Consider the following 21,979-nt stretch of genomic DNA (forward strand, 5'->3'; position numbering starts at 1 on the left):
TCTGGTTTGAATTTGCATGGATCTTGTGCATGCTAACAACATTGCTGTAAGTTCAAAACTGTTTCACCACCCGACTCTTACAATCTTTCCGGCCCCTCTTCTGCAGTGGTCCCTGACCCCTGGGTGGGTGAGATTTAATGAGTCCTATCCAGGGACAAAACTCTGCAGTTTCTTGTCCTCTACATTTTGCCCAGTTGTCGCTTTTCTGGAGTGATGCTAGATAAGCTGACGGCGTTCCAGTGGATAAATGCACACTGAGGGACATCTGGGGACACCAACTTGACTCAATAGGCCTTAACATATATGACAATGCATGAAATTTGTTGGGGGGGTGGGGGTGCAGATATGGGAGGGGGTCTAAATATGATCAAGATGTATGAAATGCACAAAAATTCAATACAAATATATACTGGGGGAAAAAGAGCATTCTAGTACATTAACAACAAACAGCCTTTGTTACTGCAATGGTTCTGAAGCAGAAGTGATTAAACTTAATGAAGTCAAGAAAAGGATAGTAAGAAGGAATCAGACACCATTGGGTGAGTGAAGCAATAGGGCATCAGGTTTCATAGTCTTCTAAACAGAACTTCCACCTAGAGGGTCAATTTTCAATACCTAGGAGGTAACAGGACCAGTTTGATGAACTGTGAACTGCTTGTAATCAGGAGCTGGTGTCAACAGCATATAGTATATACAGTCATCTTTTAAAAAATATTTTATTATTTTTATTTTACTCGTAAGAGTGTATTGCCTGGAGTTATTTAAGTGTACACATGTTATGCAATGTCCACGGAGGTCAGAAGAGGGCATTGGATTCTTTGGAACTGGAGTTATGGATGGTAGTTAGCTGCCATGTGGGTGCTGGGAACCAAACCTGGGTCCTCTCCAAGAGCAGCCAGTGCTCTTAACTACTGAGCCATCTCTGCAGCCCCATTGGTGGTGATTCTAGCCTCTCTGTGTTACCAGTTTCATAGTTATTGTATTGGCTTAAAAACCAACATCCTATAATTCTGGAATGGTTATCATTTGGTTTAAAGTAAGATGTCAGGGGGCTGGAGAGATGGCTCCTCTGGAAGAGCAACCAGTGCTCTTAACCACTGAGCCACCTGTCCAGCCCCTTAAGAGGTTTCCTGGGTGACCAGGAAACTTAATAGGCTTCAGGTGGGGGGGGGGCGGGGGGGTTAGCTAATGGCTGGAAGGAAGCAAACATTGATTTTTAATTCATTTATTCTGTAGTTATAGCCTCACATCCAGCCACTGAAGAATATGTTAAGTTTTGGCTTATGAGCTATTTCTTTCTAAGAAGGTTGGTTTGAGTTTAAGTTTCCTGTTACATACACTAACCCCATGAAGCCATAGGTCAATTTTTCTCTTGAGGGAGAATGCACTTGGCTGGAAGGAAGCAAACATTGATTTTTAATTCATTTATTCTGTAGTTATAGCCTCACATCCAGCCACTGAAGAATATGTTAAGTTTTGGCTTATGAGCTATTTCTTTCTAAGAAGGTTGGTTTGAGTTTAAGTTTCCTGTTACATACACTAACCCCATGAAGCCATAGGTCAATTTTTCTCTTGAGGGAGAATGCACTTGATAATTTAAATAACCTCATACTCTGCATCTTATTTTTTTTCTCTTTATTTTTGGTAGAGAAGCAGAACATGAAAAGCTCAATTAAACAGACATTGAGGATTAAAAGTCTTAAATGCATGGTTCGATTGAAATCAAGTTTCAGGGCATAATACAAAGCAGTAATAATTATAGCTGAAGTAGAGATGGTGGAATTATGTTATGAAGGGAAATGGCCTTGCCATGTTTACTGTGATAAGTTATGTTGATTACTTAAGCAACAGCATCTATTTCCTTGTCATTTGGTGTTTTATTAATTTAACCTAAGAGTTGGTCCTGCAAGAGTTCATTTCTTTGCTTTTGAGATAGAATCCTGTTTTGTAATCCAGGCTGGCCTTGAACCCAAGATGTTCCTGCCTCCATCTCCTGAGCACTACTGCAGTTTTTTTCTCAGGAATGAATTATCCTTGTTAATGAAACAGGAAGTTGTATTTGACTTAAAAAAAAAATCATTAAAAAAAAATAATAAGGGCCAGGTATGATGGCACACACCTTTAATCCCAGCACTCGGATCTCTGTGAGAGCAAGGCCAGCCTGGTCTTATATAGCAAGTTCAGGCCAGCTGGGGCTACCTACAGAGAGACCCTGTCTCAAAAACCAAACCCAAATAATAAATAAATAAATATATAAATAAATAAATAAAAGGCAATAGAAGTGGGGAAAGGCGTAGTGTAGGCGTAGGGATTCAAACAGAAAGACTGCAGTTCAAATGATAAATAATTTTGAATTAAAGGATTGAGACAACTGCTTCAAAGGGGCTGAAACTTAGAGCTGAGCTCAGCATGAGCTCAAAAGCGGCTTGGAGACAGAATGATGTACACTTTACGTGATACCACGGAGACAACTCCCACTGGCTGAGCAGCCTGCAGAATGTGCAAACCGTCACCCGGAAGTGCTATGGAAGCTAGCTGTCTGAGGCCACAGATAAGCTCACAATCACACCAAAAACCAACAGAAGAGATGTAAAATGAACCAACTTTATTTTCTTTAATAATTTCTGTAAATTACAAAGACAAAATGCGAAACTACAGATACAACTTTTCAATATTTAACCAGAATACTTGTAATAAATATGCATCCTGAAACAAGATAAAATGCTATATTTTCTCAGGCATTCTACAAAATGTCTCAAGTTTTTCACTCTGCAGCATTTCTGTGTGGGGAGAAGGGGGAAATGAGGGTGTTGTTTTGTAATTAAGTTCTGTGACAAAACGTCCTTTCACATTTCTTTGGAGCATCTTTCAAAATGCTTAACTGTAATTAAACAGTTTAAGAAAAGTAACAAGACCACGTAAAGCAATTTTTGTTTTGCTGTCATTGGTCTTTATCCAATACAGATTAACAAATCCAGTTTAGCCAAGTGCCCTCTGAGGCCAGGCAGCCCTGTAGTCTATGGGCCCTGTCAGAGTGGGCCTCCACTTTTAGTTACACACTAAAAGTTCTGTATTATATGTACCTCCCTCATGATCAAGGCCTTAAGGGAAGCTGTAAGCAAGTCAGAAACATTTTTAACCCGAAAGGAGAGTCAACAAAATATTTTCTCTCAAGACTTTTGCTATGCAACATGTTATCCTATTAGGACTTTTATTTTCAAAGTGAAAAAACTGATTGGAACTAACAGTCCTTCCAGAGATAATTTTTAGGTGCTGGTAGAGCTGGGACTTTCAAAAATATTCAACTGGTAAAAAGAGGATTTGCTCTACTGAGAAATGTAATGCAGTTCTGAGGCAGTACAACGGCAGACAGTGCTGGGGGTTCTTACTGGTGGCAGCTCAGATGAAGTTAGGAATGTATTAACTACCCTTTGCTATAGCTGAAAACATTTGAGGAAAAAGCTATATTTTTAAAAAGTCTTAAGCATAGTTAACCAAAAAAATATTATTAATATAATCTAATGTAATTTCACTTATCTAGGGACTTGGCTATGAAAACATCTTTATGGGCCAATGAAAATATTATAGAGAAAAAAAAAACACTATTAAAAAATTGAGGTTAAGAACTCTGAGGCATTTGTTTTGGCTTGTAAACACATAGTTTACTGTCCTTTGTTGAAACCAAATATTTGGATTTCCTGAGCTTCACAGAAAACAGCAGGAGGCAAGTTTGCATAGAAAATTTGCAGTATGTTGATGTACTTAAAAATTTTTTTTAAAGGACAGTTTGCTCTTGGTTTTAACTCTGTATTTTAGTTGTATTTGAAATAGTGCTCATCAAACTGTGAGCCTTATAAAAAGGGTGATGAGATATAAGGCAGCTGAGCGGGAAAAAAAAAAAATTAAGAGTTTTTAATCCACAGGATAAGAAGTCTTAAGCACGGACTTCATAACTAGTGTCATCCTAATTTGGTTAGAAAATAAATCATGTTTTGGGACTGGAAGGCAACTCCTGTGCTGAATGGCAGAGCCCAAGGGCGAAGATCAAAGCACCAGTCACCACACAGGAGGCCTCAGGAGATCACCCGATGGTGAAGTCACTTAGATGGTTAGATACCAAGGAGGGTGGAACAAATATTTGGGTGTGTCTGATCCCAGCTCTGGACTTCACCTCTGCTGGGCTGAAGAATCTAAGCAGTTCTGAGGAGGGTATCTTCTGGGACCAGTCCACAGAAACCTTTGGAAAAGAAATAGCTATGCTAGGTCACAGTGCATATCATAAATGAGAACAAGGACAGTGGTGGGTAAGGGATCCAGGTGTGACACAAAGATGGGGCGACAAGGGGGAGCCTCCTGCCAAGGAGTCCATTTTACGTCTTCTGGGACTGGGTTTTATACATGGCAAGGATTTGCTTCAGTACTTTTTGGACATCTTCATCCATTTGGCCCTAGGAAATTCACACAAAACACATGCATCAGAACTTCAATTAAGTCATAGCATTTTCTCCCTTGGGGAATGAGGTGGCTTAGAGGAAGCCCTTTGCTTACTGCCTCCAATATTCAGAAGAATGTTAGCTCTACCAGTTCTCACATCCCCGTGATGAGCCAGTCAGGGGAAGTCCTTGGTTTTTAACTTCTTCAGAGGATGACAGAGTCTACCCAGACCCTACCAAAGATCTCAGCAAAGGGGAACTGGGGTCTGAGTGCATATGTGAGCCCAGCTAGCCAGAACATCAGCAAACATGAGGCTAAGGTAATGCTGAGGGGTTTCAAAATATTGGCATTCCTATAAAATAAAGCCTGGGTCTTCCTGAAGGGGGACAGCAGACATATCTTCCTTCATAATATTCCTTCTCAATATATGATGAATCTGCTACCAGTAAGCAGGACACAAGACTACAACATAAAATTGGAAACAAAGCAAAAGGGATTTTATTTTAGGCTTTTCAAAAAGGACTCTCTCTGCTAATTCTGGTTCATTCTGCTAAGTCTAATTGCTCATCCAATCATGGGAGTTTGGGTAACATCTGCTGCCCTATTATGGTGGCAGTTGTTATTTGACACAGGGTCCCATGTAGCCCAAACTGGCATCAAACTCACTATATACCTGAGGATGACCAAAAACTTCGGATCCTCCTGTCTTTACCACCTATGTGCTGGGATTACACGTGTGTGCTACCATGCCTGGCTATGCTGCCATGCTTCTTTAGGATGTCCTGATATGTCACTGGGAATTACCATACCTGAACAGCATACAGAAGATGTGTCCTGTAAACTGATATGACTTCCTGGTGTTGTTTCTTAGTGTCCTAGAAAGAGACAGTTTGTATTAACAACAAGCTTAGGATATTTTTAAAGAAACAAAAAATTCACTGAAGAGCTGCCATTCAGATGCTACCCTACTATTCTCTTCTATACATCAGCAGAGGAAGCATCTAAGTCTGTTGAACACACTGGCTTGGGTATTTCTAAATACTTGTTACTATTCTTAGATGGAAAAAAAAATCCTAGTTACTTTATTTTGGCATGTCAACTCTGGAAGAATATTTATGGACTAAGTAGTTATTATGATCCCCAATAAAAAATGCATACACACTTATAGAGATATAAGCGACTGGTGCAGGCAAACAGGAAATGCAAAGGGTAACTTCAGACTTGTGGAATTACGGGTAAACTTCATTTACAGAGACTTTTAAGAGTTTTTTTTTTTTAATTTTCCAACTTTTACAGTAACCAAATATTTGTTAATTTAATAAAAATAAAACCTTTTTAAAGGTTTTAAATTATTGATCTCCCAGTATACAGTTAATGTTGTATAATCCCCAGGGAATACAATCATTTACCTAGCTGTACCAAGGAAGCAACCAGGGTATAGTCTCAGTCCTCCATCCTTACAGCAGCTGATGTATTTATTTCCCTTTGCTGAGCTATTACATTTCCACACTTCCTCCCAGTGACTATTTCCAACACTCTCATTCATTTCTGAATTCTTTTCATTCTAAGAGAGTAAGTCTTTTACTTCCACATGAAAACTGAAACCAGCAAATGGGGTTTACAGACAAAAATCTACAAATGCTCATGAATACCATTCTCCCCTCCTTTCCATCAGCATCAGAATGTGAGCTACCTTTCCTATTGGAGGACAATGTCTGAAGCCTTGGTCCTTTGGCGCATGTGCCATAAGAAGGGATACCTGACAGGCTAAGAATTGCTTATCTGAAATTCCTGAAATAGAAATGTTTGGATTTCAAATTCTGCCAAATGTTCAGTTTTTTGGATTTTGGAGCATTTCAGATTTTAGATATTTGTGTTATGTATATTCTCTCTGTGTTCCCCCCTTTGTGTTGTTTCCTTCCGATTTTCAGCTATTTCCATATATTCCTCTACTTGCTTCTTTTTTTGAGACAGGGTCTTCCCATATAGCTAAGGCTGGCCTAGAACTCATTAGATAATCCAGGCTGGTCTCAAATTCATGGTGATCCTCCTCCCTCCGCCTCTTCAATAACTCCTTTCCTTTCCTACTTCTGTCATCACGTGGCTGCCTTCATTATCGGAGTGTAGGATCCATTTAACACCTGGGCCTCCCAGGTCTTCAGCACCAGCTTATTGACTTGTTTCACCCACTCACTTTCCTGTCCTACTCCTGCCTCTGTCATGACCTCTTCTGAATCTTAGCTGAAGCATCCTTCCTCTGACCAGAGTCTCTGTCTAGCAAGCTTGCTCTCTGTTTTGTCTGACTTGTGCTGTGATTCTTCAGCCCTACTGGATATCTATCTGCTTATTTACTAGCAGTCTACTGCAGTCCAGATTCTAGCCCACCACTGCACTGGAATAGCTTTTGCCTAGGTTATCAAGGGTCATCTAAATGACATGTCATAAATTCTTGCCAAGTAATGCTGAGTCATTACTCTCCTTTCAAGATTCAGCAGAGGCATCACTTCCTGTAAAAAGCTTCCCACGGCTCAAGAAGACCGGGTAACATACTTCCTCTATGCTACAACATGCTGTATTAATGGATGCTCACAATGTTTGATTATGTTGCGTGTAAGTCCCACGAAGACAGTACTAGATCTTACTCATCATTTTTTATCATCAATATATATGCAATACTGATATATAATAATGGTTCAATCAAAGTATATTAATAATTAGAAGAAAGAGTTTATAAACCACTAGTGCTTTATCTACAAATTGCAAATCTGTAATAACCACTTTATCAGGAGACAAAAGACTTGCAGAACCCAGTAAGAACCATCTTCATCTGATTATTTCACTACTGATAAAGCTGGGATATCGAAGACAGTATTATACTTTGTGGCCAGTGAAAATAAGGCCACTAGAAAACTTAAGCCATTGGTGGTATAGCTATACTGAAAACTTATTCAATCTATGTTCTATTTGTAAATGTAAGCTAGAGACAGTCCAGAGTACACTAATCCTCAACTCCATGTGGAAAATGTAATACACTTTGCCAACTAAAGCCTTAACAGATACTGTGGTAGGCTAAATAATGGCCTTCAAAAGATGCTCCATTCTAATCCTTAAGACCTGTGAATGCTACCTTAAATGGCAAAAGGGATCTTGCAGATGCTATTACGGATTTAGGGTTGGAGAGGAAGAGATTATTATGGATTTAAATGGAATCATAAGGGTCTTTCTAAGAGAGAGGCAAAAAAGTCAGAGACAGAAAGAGGAGGTGGCGGGATAAATGCAGGTGAGGTAGGCAAGGTTCCATGAGTCCAGGACGGCAGGAAGCCTCTAGACGTTGGGCCATCAAGGAGACGGCACCACTTTAGCCTCAAGAAGGAAGCATCCCTGCCCAGGCCCAAATGGTAGTCCAGTGAAACTGATTTCAGAGTTCTGATCTCTAGAACCATGAGATAAATTCATTTTGCTCCAAAAAAGTTTGTCATTTATTGTAATAGCCAAAAGAAACTGACACAGATATGAGGGCTTTCCTGGGTAAAATAAGCAGAAAGAACAAGAAGCAGCTTCAAATATGTAGACACAGAACCACCGGCGATCTGGACCCTTGTAACAAAGTCTCTCGCCACTCCAGAGACGAAGTGCAACCATCACAGAAAAGAAAGAACAACAAATTAGTGGATGGATGGGCACATAGCATCTTCTCTCTGTCTTTTCTTTCATAGAGATACATCTAACCATCTCATTACAAATAACACGTAGAAATTCTACTGCTTCCTTCTTTTGCTGTCCCCAAACAAGTCTTGAATATATTGCTCTATAACATTCGTTTAGGCCAAGAATGTTTTTGTTATGCTAAGCTCGTATGGAACCTGTCCCATCCTCTACCCCATAGGTGGCACCAGACAGAAGCCCACTCACAGCAAGCTGGTTCTGCAGCTGTTTGATCTGCTGCTGCAGCACCTCCACCTGCTGGCTCTGCCTTTTGGATGAGCTTGTTGAGTAGGAGAGCTGTGAGAGGCTATTCAGGGCCTCCTTCAAGTTCGCGACTTCCTTCGTCATCTCATTTATCTAGTAGAAAGGAAAATGCATCAACAGGTAGTAACGTGTCTATACAAACAAAATTCTGCATAGTTCCAGGCCTCAAACCTTAGTTATTTCTTTGAGACTCTGGAACAATTCCCTTCTTTTTCTTAAAGGAAATCCATAAAATAAAGCATAACAAAATCAGACAAACCAACAAAGCTTTTGACATCTGTGATCAGATAAAGGTCTCTGAATTCATAATTCATACTGTGTTTTAAGTACATGAGAGAACAACAATTTTCCTCTTTTTTTTTTTTTTTTTGTCTTTGCCTGCCTCTGCCTCCCTAGTGCTAGGATTAAAGGTGTGTGCCACCACACCCAGCTCCTCTTCTACTTTCAAAGGGAGTGCAGTAGAAAATCAGATCAGGGGGCTAGAGAAATGGCTCAGTGTTTAAGAACACTGGTTGTTCTTGCAGAAGACTCAGGTTCGAATCCCAGCACCCACAAGCTCTGGATATCTTCCTGTGTCTACCCTTGACAGTGTTGGGGTTACAGGTATTTTCTATAAAGTGTGGGTCCTGGGGATTAAAACTCAAGTCCTGATGCTTACACAGGTGCTCCTACCCCACTGTGCTATCTTCCCAGCCCCTAAATTATTTTTAAAGGACACATATGTACCATATGCAAAAATGGTTTAGTCTAAGGGAAGTGACACTAAACTGGTGCTTTAAAAAAAATTAATATTTGGCTGGGCATGGTGGCACACACCTTTAATCCTAGAACTTGGGAGGTAGCAACAACAAGTATCTGTAAGTTTGAGGCCATCCTGGTTCTTCACTAACTTGCTACATAATGGGCAAGACATTACATTAAAAAAAAAAAAAATCAATATCCAGAATACTTTTTTGAGGGAAAGTGTTTACTGTGTAGCCCAGGTTAGCCCTATAATCCTCTTGCTTTGGTTTCCCAAGTATTGGGATTACAGGTGTGCAACACTACACTTGGTTTCTCATGCTATTCTTAATGTGGTTTTGTAGACAGATACAGACATTTGTAAAGGCTCTGAGTATGCACACAGGTTAGTGCCAACAAATTGTGTAAATGTTTAATGTCTAAAAAGTTGATGGGACTTATTAGGGCTTATTACTAGAAACTCAGCAGTAACAAGAAAATTTCACCAACCTTTTTATCTTTATCCTCTTCCACTTTTGAAGAGTTCTCGGAATATCTTTTCATTTCAGCTAGTTCTTCCTGAGCTTGCTGGGATTTTTGCAGGAGTTCAATTATTTCTTGCTCTTTGGATTTCAAGAGCGTCTGAATGCTCTCCCTTTCCCTTTTCATTTGTGAGACCTCATTTCGAACCTGGGCGACCTCTGAATGGACTTTCTCTTTCTCTTTTACCGAATCCTTTAACTTGGCTGCTAACACACTCACTTCATTCTCTAAGGATGCCTGGAGCTTTTCATAGGAAGACCTGGGTACCATGGCATCGGTCATAGTTGCTTTCTCCTCTAGGAATTGCTTCTCCAGCTTCGCAACCTCCACTTCCTTGCTCGCAAGCTGCTCTTTGAGGTTGCTGATCTGTTCTTCCATCTCTTTCGCAGATGTCCGCAGCGTAGTTATCACCTGTAAATGTTCTGTGATGGACACAGAATTTTCTTTATGGGCATCCACGAGTTGTTTGAGTTGGGTCAACTCGTTCAACACTTTTGAATACTGAGACTTCATTTCGGATAGCCCTTCTTCAGCTTTGGCCCTGGACATGTTTGTCACCTGTATCAGTTTCTCATGTTCTGCTTTGGGGATATATTCGATTGTTACATCCTCTAGAGATTTCCTCTTCCTGTAATCCTCCAGCTCAGCCTGGGCTTCTTTGTACAGCTGGGATATCTCATTCACCTGTTTATTAAGTTCATATATCATCCTGTTCATGGCCTCTTTCATGTCCCCAGTTTCATCAGGGGGTTCCTGGGCCATCTGACTTTGTAGTGTATCTTTTAAGGTCAAGATTTCTTCTTGGGCCTGTTGGTATTTCTCCAACAAAAATGTCTTCTCTTTATTCATACTCTCAATAACAGAGCAGTATGAGCTTTTCATCTCCTTAAGCTCTTCTGCAGGTGGCTTCGTCACCTCGGCCTTCTCCTTTTCCAGAAGCTTTTCTTCTAACTCTTTCACTCGCTCTTTATATCTTTTATTTTCTTCTAATGCATTCTGTAGATCCCTCTTTAGAGCATCAATCTCTTCATCAGTGACACTCCCCTCACGGAGATGTGAATAGCCACTTGTACTCTCTTGAGAGAGGAGACCTAGTTTCATCTGCTTTTGCACACTGAGGACTTCTTTCATGGCCTCCTCGTACTTGCTCTGAGTTTCTTTAAGTTTCTGGCTGAGGTCAGAGCCATTCTCTGAAATCTCTGTGTTGTTCGAGCACACCAGCTCTGTCCTTTGGGACTGGAGTTCAGCCTGTAGCTGTTTCTTTTCTACTTCAGAACTCTCCAACTTCTTCTGTAAATCTTGCAACATCTCTTGTAGTTGCTGAATTCTGACATCACTGTCAGCGCTGGATTTCTCCACAGGTTGTGTGACAACAGATGGAGATGATTTGGCATCTGGGGGAGGGATGTCACTGGATTTGCCCAGGGATGGGGCTAGGTCAGCCTGGGTAGAATGAAATGAGTCAAAGCTCAGGTCTGCTTCTGCTTCCTTGGGTGATCTGGCCTGGGAGAGAAGGAATTTAAGAAACTCTAAGGAGTGGCTCAGCACACAAGCAACTGGAATGAGAGAAACAAACCTGAAATTTAGGTATGGAAATGTGTGACCATTAGCAGTGTGACCATTTCGCATTTGTTCTCTTGAACCATGAAAACACATGATTTGGGACATGGGAGCCAGATTTATGATATAAGCTCACTCCGTCCTCTATTATCACATATTATTTGTGTATTTTTAAAACATTGTTTTGTCAGTAAAACCTGCTTCAAATTTTTCCTTTGTTTCTTATATCATCTCAGCTACCCAAGGCACGATATAGTTTCTTCTTAACAAGTTCTTAGATTGTTAGGTGATCAGCTTTACTAAATCAATGTCTAGTACTATGTACATTTTATTGGGGGGGTACTTCTATTTTTTTGTTTGTTTTTGAGACAGGGTCTCACTTTGAAGCCCTGCTATGTAGACCAGGCTGGCCTCAAACTCACACAGATCTCTCTACCTGCCTCTGCCTCCTAAGTGCTGGGATTAAAGGTGTGAGTCACCCACTACACTGGGAAAATTTAAAATTTTAAGTATATGAATTTCAATGTAAAGGTCTAAGCAGGGAGGGGGTGGGAGGAGAGAGATAACAGGGAAGGAGGGAGGAATAAACAAAACCAAGGATATACGGAAACTTACCAATTATAAGCTTACTGAATATAAACTAAAAATAGCTTAAGTATGGGGGCTGGAGAGATGGCTCAGCAGTTAAGAGCACTGACTCCTCTTGCAGAGGACCCGGGTTCGATTCCCAGCACCCACATGGAGGCTACAAACTGTCCTTAACTCCAGTTCCAGGGGAATCCGACGCCCTCTTCTGACCTCTGGGGCATTGCACGACATGGGTGCACTCACATACATACAGGCGATACACTCATACACATAAAATAAAAATGATAAAAAAAAAATAAAAATAGCTTAAGTAGAAGTACCCTCCATGGATAGATAATGCTCCTTCCAGAAGCCATGGGTTAGTAACTGAAAATCCAGGTGCCAGGTAGGAGACATACCTCCCTTTGATTAGGGAGGCCCCAGATACTCTCAAAACAATACAAGTTAGCGAGCTAGAGCTAGAAGCTTCCTCCCTATTGGCTAGCTTTCACAACACCAGATGGTGGTATGCAGGCTGCCAGGGGGTAAAACTCATCTTACTCATATGAATCCTATGAGCTACAATAATGATCTGTGAGGCAAGATGGGCCTTATGAAACAGAGGTATGACTGTTATGGGGGTATCCAATTGATTTCTAATTGAATTGAGGCTCATTCCATAAGACGGAACCCATGTGTGTCCCGAGGGGCAATTGTCCCGAGGGGCAATTGTTCCTCAGAGCGGCAGGGCCTGCTGCGGAGAATTGGCTGTGAGGAGTTAGCTACAGAGAGGGAGCTGCGGAGAGTTAGCAGAGGAGGGAGGGGCGTGAGTGCCATCTTGGAAGCTAGGGAAAAACGCCCAGGTGTCTCGCTGTGTGGATGAGGGCATTTACCGAAGAGGGGTGAGTGAAAGCTAATGGAGACTGTGGGTGGGGCGTGGAAGCGATCTGGACCAGCAGGCCACTGAGCCACAGAGCAGAACAGGGCGCAGCGTGTTCGCCTTTGTAAGTTACTCTAATTCAGATAAAGATATGTTATGAAGAGAGTGAAGGCACATCAAACAGAGAGCAGGAAGGAGAAAATTTAGTGGGGTTTGTCTACTAGCACCAGGAACAAGGGACCCTACGAGAACTTGGGAGACACTATGCTTGGTTTGTAATCATGTTCAAGAGCCCATGCCTTGGGAGGTCATAGGCTCTGGGTGGTGGGGCAATAAACCTACTATTGTTTTACTGGTCATGTTGTCATACTGCTTTCTAAACACTCATGCTTATACTAATAGATTAGTCACAGATTAGTGCTGTGTCCAGCCTTTGATTCTTACTACAGTGGCAACAGTTGACACAGAAACCCCTAACTGGCTAAAGTGCAGAGTAAGAGATGGTGGCATGCTCAGCTCTAAATGGTCTAGTTATATCATCCCATCCAAGGAACATCACTGAAAAGAGGACAGAAAAAAGTGAAGATCTGGAGGATGGGGAGATGTGTAGCAAAAAAATTGTCATCTGGACATGAAATGGCCACTGTACTCATAAACTCAGTGCAGCTGTGGTTATCTGCATACTACCTGCACAAGACTGGGTCTTCAGCATTTCATCATGGATGGGTAGGGGCCAAGGGGCCCCACCCCTCTCTGAGGGACTATCAGCAGTTAAGAGTTGTTGTGGAAGAGGTGTTATTTTTTTTAATGGTATACCCACTGATAAGTTGCCCTTCCTCCAGTAAATAACCTCCTATCCAAGTCTGGGTAAGGAACTCTAATCAAATACAGTGGGCTGCAGCAAAAAGACATGAGGTGGGAGCGGGGTTAGCAGGAGAGGGAGGGGAATGGGGGGTATGGGAGAGTGAAAATGACTAAAATTCATTATATAAATGTATGAAACTATCAAAAAAAATTTAATATATAAAACTTGAAATATAAAATTTTATAGATGAAAATGATCATGTTATTCCATAGGTATATATTTACATACAAATCAATTTTATGTAAATGAATCTTTTAAAATATTTTTATTTATTATTTTCATTTTATGCATAGTATTGCCTGCGTGTATGTAAGTGTATCCATGTTGTTGTGTAATGCCCACAGAGATCAGAAGAGAGTGTTGGATTCCTCTGGAACTGGAAATACAGGCAGCCAGCTATTAGACACCATCTGGTGCCGGGAATTGAACCCAAGTCCTCTGCAAGAGCAGCCAGTACTCTTAACCATGGAACCATCTCTCCATCCCGTAAATGAATTTTATCTGTATTCGATATTTAAAATTTACATTTGTCACTACACTTATCACATTTGTCACTACACTTATCAAACTATATATAATTGAATATAATTTAGCAATTACAGAATTAGAATTAGTAACACTGTTAATAAACAAATAATCTGGACCAATGGGAGTCTTAAAGCTACATTGATTTAAAAATGAGAAGAAACTTATGTGGATATTTAAAAGAAAACATACTTGACTACACTTAAAAAAAAAAAAAGCATACTTTTAGCTGGGCATGGTGGCGCACACCTTTAATCCCAGCACTTGGGAGGCAGAGGCAGGCGGATCTTTGTGAGTTTGAGGCCAGCCTGGTCTATGTAGTGAGTTCCAGGACCTCTGGAGCTACAGGGAGACCCTGTCTCAAAAAAAAAAAAAAAAAAAAAAAAAAAGCATACTTTGAATCTACTAGTCTATAGCAGCAATATAGTTACCTACCTGTAATTTATCTTGTAACTCCTTGTTGTGTAAGGTAAGGGAAGCAACTTTTGCTTGTAATAGAGCAAGAAGATCCTGTTGGTCAGCTTCGGAACTTATATCCAATAAGCTATCAGCACCTTGGAAAAAAGTAAAGGAATTTAAAGCACTATTTAAAAAAAATTTAAGTGCTATTTCTCTAACCCTAACCAACTCACCCTTTCCCAGTCCTATCTACCATGGGACAGAGGAACAGCAGCTTTGGCTACTAGCTTTTCATTTTCTTTTGCTCTGGAATTCCAAGCACAATGCCAGATAGATATAATTGTAGAGAATGGACTCAGGTGACACAGTTTTCTAATCACTTGAAGAAGTGTCGGATCTTGGGCATTTTTCATTTCTCCCTATGTCTGTAGATCTTTCTAGAAGACTATCTGGAATCTGTTGTATTTCTTACCCCAGTAACTCTAGCTCAGACTTTATTATCTTGCTTGGATCTGCAAGGACTTCCCAACAGGTCACTAGTTCTTCCTCGCCCTAGTGGAACAGAACCTGCACAGAACATCAGAAGGCAAAAGCATACTTCCGTTGGGTCTAGTTTGTTTCTCCATTGCTATGACAAAGTACTCTGACCAATACCAACTTGGGGAGGAAAGGGTTTATTTTATTTTACATCTCTCAAGTCATAGTTCATCAGGGAGCCCAAGGTAGGAACTCAGGGCAGAAATCTGGAAGCAGGAGCTGGAGCACAGGCCATGGAGGAACACTACTTACAGGCTTGCTCCCTGGCCCCTGCTCTGCCAGCTTTTTTATGCAACAGAGGCCCACCTGCCCAGGGGTGGCACCACCCACAGTGGGCTGGGCCTCCCACATCACACAGATCAAGAAGATGCCCCACAGACATGGCCACAGGCCAGCCCTATGAAGGCAATTCCCCAATTGAGGCTCCCTCAACCCAGGTGTGTCAAGTTGACACTAAAGCTATCCAGCACACCTTGGTTCAAGTATTTTAAGTATTCTCCCTCCAAAAATAATCTCTAGGGTCTCCATGTCTGGCCCAAAACTGCTGTTTCAGGTTGACTTACTACACTGTTCTGATGTCTGATACCTAAGGGATAGATTCTGAGTCCCCTTGACATCACTGCTGCTGAGCTTTGGTTTTTGTGAGAGGAACTAAAGGAATGAGAACCCGAGTGCAACCCCAAGCGACAGAAATAGAAATTAATTCTAAGATATAATGAATGCTTTTAAAAGAATCCAGTGGAACATTTGTTCAGGCATATTAATGGATTTCTACCAAGAATAAGAAAATTTAGTTTCTAAATTCCACAAATTCATACAGAGATGCAGGATACTCTAAGAAACTGTGTTAGAGCAAAGGGGCTTTTGAAATCATCTACAGTCATTCAAAGACAGTCTTAAAGATACTTTCGTTTGCTTGTATCTTTGAGCTACGGTTTCATTATGTAGCTGTAGCTGGCCTAGAACTTGCTTTGTAGGCCAAAGTGGCCTCTAACCCAGAGAGATCCACCGGCCTCTGCTTCCTGAGTGCCTGGATTAAAGGCATGTGCCACCATGCCAGGCCTTAACTTTCTTTTTTGAGAGAGGGTTTTACTAGGTAGCATAGGCTAGCCTTAAAATCTCAATCCTAGGAAAGACTCTTAAAATACACAATTAACTAAACCTTATCTTGGTGAAGTCACTGCAACTATCTGAGTTTACTAGCACTCTGTCTGGGCATGCTTTAGAGACCAAGTGAGTAAAGTTAGCGGTGGATTCTCTCTGTCTTTGTGATATAACTTGCTGATCAGCTGTAAGGAGAGATGGTGCTGTAAGCTGACAGCCTAAAGCCTATTACCTGCATTTCAAAATAATGTTTAAAAATGCATTAGATATACAAGATACAGTAATCTAAAAGCTTATTTTTTAATTTTATTTTGTGTGTATGAGTGTATTGCCTCCATGTATGTAAGTGCACCCATGTCATACAATGCCCACAGAGGTCAGAAGAGGGCATTGAATCCCTTGGAACTGAAGTTAGGACGGTGGTTAGTTACCATATGGGTGCTGGGATTCAAACCCAGGTCCTCTGCAAGAGCAGCCAGTGCTCTTAACTGCTGAGCTATCTCTCTGGCCCCCTAAAGGCTTATTTGGAAGACCTAAAGTAGGTCCAATAACACTGTACTTTTTAGGAGAGATGCTATTAAGTAAAATTTAAAGATATTAACAATTATGAGTAAAGTGGCAAGAAACTTTGAGTTCTTTTGGTGATAGTCACTGTCTGTTAATTCTACTGCCTTTATTCATAATTGAAGAAAATACTAAGATTTAGTTAGGGACAAATGAAACAGAAATGTCCTTTTTTTTGGTCTTTTTTTGAGACAGGGTCTCCCTGTAGCACCAGCTGTCCTGGAACTCACTATGTAGACCAGGCTGGCCTCGAACTCACAAAGATTCACCCGCGCCTGCCTCTGCCTCCCAAGTGCTGGGATTAAAGGCGTGTGCCACCATGCCTGGCTAGAAATGTACTTTTTATATCTACACTGAAAGATTCTTTAAAGTCCACATTCAGGTACCCTGTTGAACAGAGAGCACAGCTTATACATTACTGGGAGCTCTGTGATGGGCATGGGCTGCTTCTGGTGACCTTACACAGAGTACTCAACTAGCCTTTGCTCTTTCTTCATAAACATGGGGAGAAAACATTTGGTCAAAGGAAGGAAAACAGATTCTCCTTTATCTTACCTGTGGTGCTGTCACTCAGTCTGTCTTTGTTTTCTTGTATAGAACTAATCTCAGCCTGTATACAGAAACACAAAAATGGCTTTTGAAGAACTCCCCTAAATGTAACAGCATACCACAGAACCCAGCACTTTCTCCCTTGAGTTAAACTCAAGGAAAAAAGACAGTTACAATAAAAGCAAACAAAAGAGATAATTATTTACTAAGGTGTGATTTCTAAAACATCAGAAGCTGCAGAGGGTATACTCTCAAAATTTTTTCAGAAATTCTATTTAGTGCATGTAACAAACATTTAAAATTTAATTTATATAATAGCTCATTTACTGGGTTATGTCCTAAAACCTGAGATAGCACAGTTTATTTTCATAATAAAGTTAAGTAGAAGTAGTATTTATCTGGGTCTTTTAAACAAATTTTTATGCTTATCATTTTTTAAATTTTATGCCATAGATATTATTAATCTTTCTAAGAGAGATGGCAATAAATATGACTTGTCAGGGGCAAAAAAGGTAATTTTACAAGGGAATAAAAGTTTGAATACTCTTGAATTAATAAGTAATTCTCTTTCTGTTTGTCACTGAAAAAAAATTTGTTAAAATACTGCAACATTTCTCAGAACTTTAGATAGACTCTCATTTCAAGATTTTTATTTCAAAACATATAAAAACTTCCAGAAATTACTGTGTTTCATCTAGATGAGCTACAGACAATGATAAGTGATCCTTTTTCAGCAAAGACTTTTGTAAATGTTTAAAATTGAGTAGCTCATTTTTGGCAAATGCTTATCTTTATAAAGAGCGGCCCCGTCCCTTTAAAAAACAAAAAAGAAAAAAAAAAAACAAAAAAAACAAAAAAGCCCCACAAAAACCTTATTTTTTCAACTATATATGCTATATACAGTAAACTGCTTCCACTGAAAGTTTACAATTTGATGAGGTATAACAAATGTATACTGATGGAGGCACCAGTATAATAATCACAGACCTCCATCGCCCCCAAATTTCCCTCACCACAGCCAATTCCTGCCTGCTCCATTCCCAAACAGCCATGAATCTCCTTTTTGCATTTTCTAAAGTTGCAAAATGGAATGCCATACAGTAAAGATATTTTTGTGGCTGGCTTTTATCACTCAGCATGGTGATTTTCAGATCTATGATGCTATTTATGCTATATGTAGATCACTTCCTTCACAGTTTATGACTGAGTGATAGGCCCCTAGATAGATATATCTTATCACCTTTGTTCACTTATTGATGACATTTGCATTGTTTTCAGTTTAGGGGTATTGTGAATAAATCATTAACATTTAAGTATAAGATTTTGTATAGCTATATATATTTCCATTTCTCTTGGATAAGCACCTATAGATGGATGGCTGAATCCTGCAGTAGGCATATATTTAACTTTTTAAATATATATTTTATTTATTATATTTATGTGTATGAGTGTATTGCCTGAATGTATATAAGTGCACCCGTGTCTGGCACTGCCCGCAGAGCTCAGAAGAGAGTGTCAGATTCCCTGGAACTGGAATTATAGATGGTTGTTAGCCACCATGTGGGTGCTGGGAATCAAACCTGGGTCCTCTATAAGAGCAGTCAGTGCCTTTAACCACTGAGCTATCTCTCCAGCCCCAGCACATATTTAACATTTAAAGAAACTATCCAACAGTTCCAAAGTATCTGTAACATTTTTGCAATCCCACCAACAGACTATGAAAGGCCCACTTCTAAGACATCACCAACACTTGGTCTTTTTAAGCTTTCATCGTTCTAAAGAGTTGTCATTTTTAATCTTGTTTTGTTTTGATTTGTTTAGAAGTTACAATCTGTCTGTCTTACTACTGAAAGCTACAATTTGTGATATTATTCACTGGAATGCATTGCTTCTCTTAAGCCACAGTCATATCAGAAGACACTGGGATACTAATAAAGGGAATTTCCTTGCCTTGTCCTCTATAGCTGTCCATCTTAAGAGTTTATTAATACAATCTAGCTAAAGTGAAGGCAATAATAGGTTGAGAGAATGTTTCTCAGATCACTGTGCATCTAAGTTAAAAGAAAATTTATCTTTAGTAATTTTAAGTTGGAGGAATGAAAATAGGCAATCACATAAGCTGGGTTTCATTTTAATGATTATAAATGTTATTTCATCCAAAGTACAACTTCCTAGTGGTTGTTAGGTGAACAGATACTGACTAGATATACTCCCTCTTCCTTAAAATAATTTTCAAGCACAGATTTACAGAATGGAGAAAAGCCTAATGGATTTTCTAAAATTCCTAAAATAAATACATACTGCTTTTATAGTCTGGAAAAGGCTTTATAAAGATATGAGAAAACAACAAAAGTTTTTATTGTTTTGGTTGGCATTATGTCAACTCAATTTGGTAAGAAGATTGGTTATCAGGTACATTACTGTCTCTCTTTTAATCTAGAGAATACTTTATAAGTTTCTGTAATGAAGCCCATAAGATAAGACCTTACATATTTTTTCTCTTTAAAAAATGTTTTAGGCCGGGCGTGGTGGCACACGCGTTTAGTCCCAGCACTCAGGAGGCAGAGGCATGCGGATCCCTGTGAGTTCAAGGCCAGCCTGGTCTACATAGTGAGTTCCAGGACAGCTGGGGCTACAAGGAGACCCTGTCTCAAAAAGACCAAAATGGGTTCAATCCCAAGAACAAAAAAAAAAAAAAAAAAAAAAATTTAAACATACTTTCTACTTGGAATAATTTTAGATTTATAAACCCAGATTCTCTTCATCTTAACAACTTCTGTGTACATAATACATTTGCCAAAATGAAGGTATCAACATGATAAATTACTATTAACTAAATTATAGCAAGTTTTAATCAAATTATATCAGTTATTCCACTAATGTCCTTTTTGTATTTATGAAGGGGCTTGGAACCAGGGCCTTCTGCAATACTTTACTACTTCTTACTTACTAGGCAAGGTCTCATGATGTAGTTTAGGCTAGCCATGCACTTGCTATATATACACTGAGCTGTCACTGAATGCTTGATCTTGCCTCTACCCCTGGAGCTGGAGATTTCGGGTATGCACCACCACAGTTGGCTCCATTAATGTCCTTTTTCTATCCCAGTACTCAACAAAACATACTATGTTTTTATTTAGAGAACTTTTTAAAGTATGACTGGCATTTTATAATTTATATTCATAAATAATTGAGAGGAATATTACCAACCAGTAGCTGCCTCCACCTTACCTATTTTTTCAGGGGGGGGGGATTCTTTTTGAGAAAGTCTCCTTGTAGCCCCAGCTGACTTGGAACTTACTATGTAGACCAGGCTGGCCTCAATCTCACCTACCTCTGCCTCCTGAGTTCTGGGACTAAAGGTCTAACTTTGTTGTGTGCATCATGTCTTGAGTTGTATGGTGTAGAATGGCTAAACTGAGCTAGTTAATATTGTCACGTGTTCTGATTTTTTAAGAACACTGAAAATTTCCTCTCAAATTTTTAAAAGTATTATTAATCTTGGTATATGTGAATGCCGGCATATGCATGCCATGGTGTGGGTGTGGAGGTCAGAGGACAACATCGGGTGTTGGTCCTCACCTTCCACCTCATTTGTGATAGGGTCTCTTGTTTTTTCCCCCTCTGTATATGCCAGGCTAGCTGGCCTGCGAACTTCCAGGAATTCTCCTGTCACTGCCTCCCACTTCACTCTAGGAGCCCTGGGATAACCGATGCATGCCACTGTACCTAAGCTTTACATGGATTCTTGGGATTTGAATTCTGATCCTTGTGTTTGAGCAGTAACTGTTTTATCTGCTGAGCCACCTCCCCAGCCCTCGGCAATTTAAAAGAATAAAAACACTATTAATCCTGGTCACCAGGCTGTATAACAGATCTCTTAAATGATTTCCTCCTGTCAAACTGAAATGCATTTTCTGACCAACATCTTGCCAAATTCTCTAGTCTTCTCAACCCTCAGAACCACAATTCTACTCTCTGCTTCTATGACTTCATCTTTTAAAGATTCTACATAAATGACATTTATCTCTTATTTGAAAAGGGGGAAAAAAAAGTAAATATGCGTTGTTTTTTCTAATCTTGTTTCACAGTGTTCATACCATGAAAAATAATCAAGGGGGACTTCATGGTGAAATGGCTGTGAAATAGTGATTCGAAAACAGTCTGTCTTGCCCGGTATTGTATAATTTAAAGCAAGGCTATCAGCTATCATTAAATACAGTAACAGAATTGAACACAGAAAGGGGTAATACCTTGAATGGTGCTTCAGCAAAAAATACTGATTCCTTTCCCGAAAGTGGTGTGGAAGTTATTGATCTTGGGGAAGACACATCACTCAACTAAAAAAAATAAATGACAAACACTAATAATGAATGTGTGTTTAGTCTGTTCTTCCCCAGTGCTAAAGAATCAATGGCTTAATCCCCACAGTTAAGTATCTTTGGCCTCCTTTTCTTCTGGTACATTCTCAAGGCATTTCAGCTATTCCATGTATTTTTTGAAAGTTTTTAGAGTATAACTAAGTAACTGTTGCTGTAACAATAATCAGCCTTTAAAATCTGTAAGTCTACTGCAGGGTGAGAACACTATTAATGAATATTCTAGGATATTTAAAAGTAATTATCAGATTAAGCTTTTTGAATATGGATTATCTTCTTTACATCCTATGATCTAAAAAATAAAAATAAAACCTAGCCTGTTTTAGTTTTCCTTTTCATATTTTCCTGGTCATTCTCCTCTGTAGTTGCCACTATAAGCTCACA

General features: G+C 39.8%; 1 protein-coding gene across 3 annotated transcripts in view; it reads right to left on the reverse strand.

Annotated features, from left to right (window-relative positions):
* Positions 1-2,588: 2,588 nt before the first annotated feature.
* Rai14 (retinoic acid induced 14) overlaps positions 2,589-21,979 on the reverse strand; it is a 149,135-nt gene continuing 129,744 nt past the window's right edge. For 2 of the 3 annotated variants that reach the window (XM_017798765.2, XM_029564645.1), the window contains 7 exons: positions 21,470-21,556; positions 17,223-17,277; positions 14,499-14,617; positions 9,634-11,169; positions 8,347-8,496; positions 5,244-5,309; positions 2,589-4,448 (listed from right to left, as the gene is read on the reverse strand). In XM_017798765.2, the coding sequence (XP_017654254.1) occupies positions 4,371-4,448; positions 5,244-5,309; positions 8,347-8,496; positions 9,634-11,169; positions 14,499-14,617; positions 17,223-17,277; positions 21,470-21,556 (2,091 nt within the window). In that variant the 3' untranslated portion in view covers positions 2,589-4,370. The remainder of the gene's footprint in view (positions 4,449-5,243; positions 5,310-8,346; positions 8,497-9,633; positions 11,170-14,498; positions 14,618-17,222; positions 17,278-21,469; positions 21,557-21,979) is intronic. The other variant, XM_029564638.1, reaches the window with a different exon arrangement.

Source organism: Nannospalax galili, unplaced genomic scaffold (assembly GCF_000622305.1).
Source record: "Nannospalax galili isolate Female #2095 unplaced genomic scaffold, S.galili_v1.0 scaffold150, whole genome shotgun sequence".
Classification (NCBI taxonomy): Eukaryota; Metazoa; Chordata; class Mammalia; order Rodentia; family Spalacidae; genus Nannospalax; species Nannospalax galili.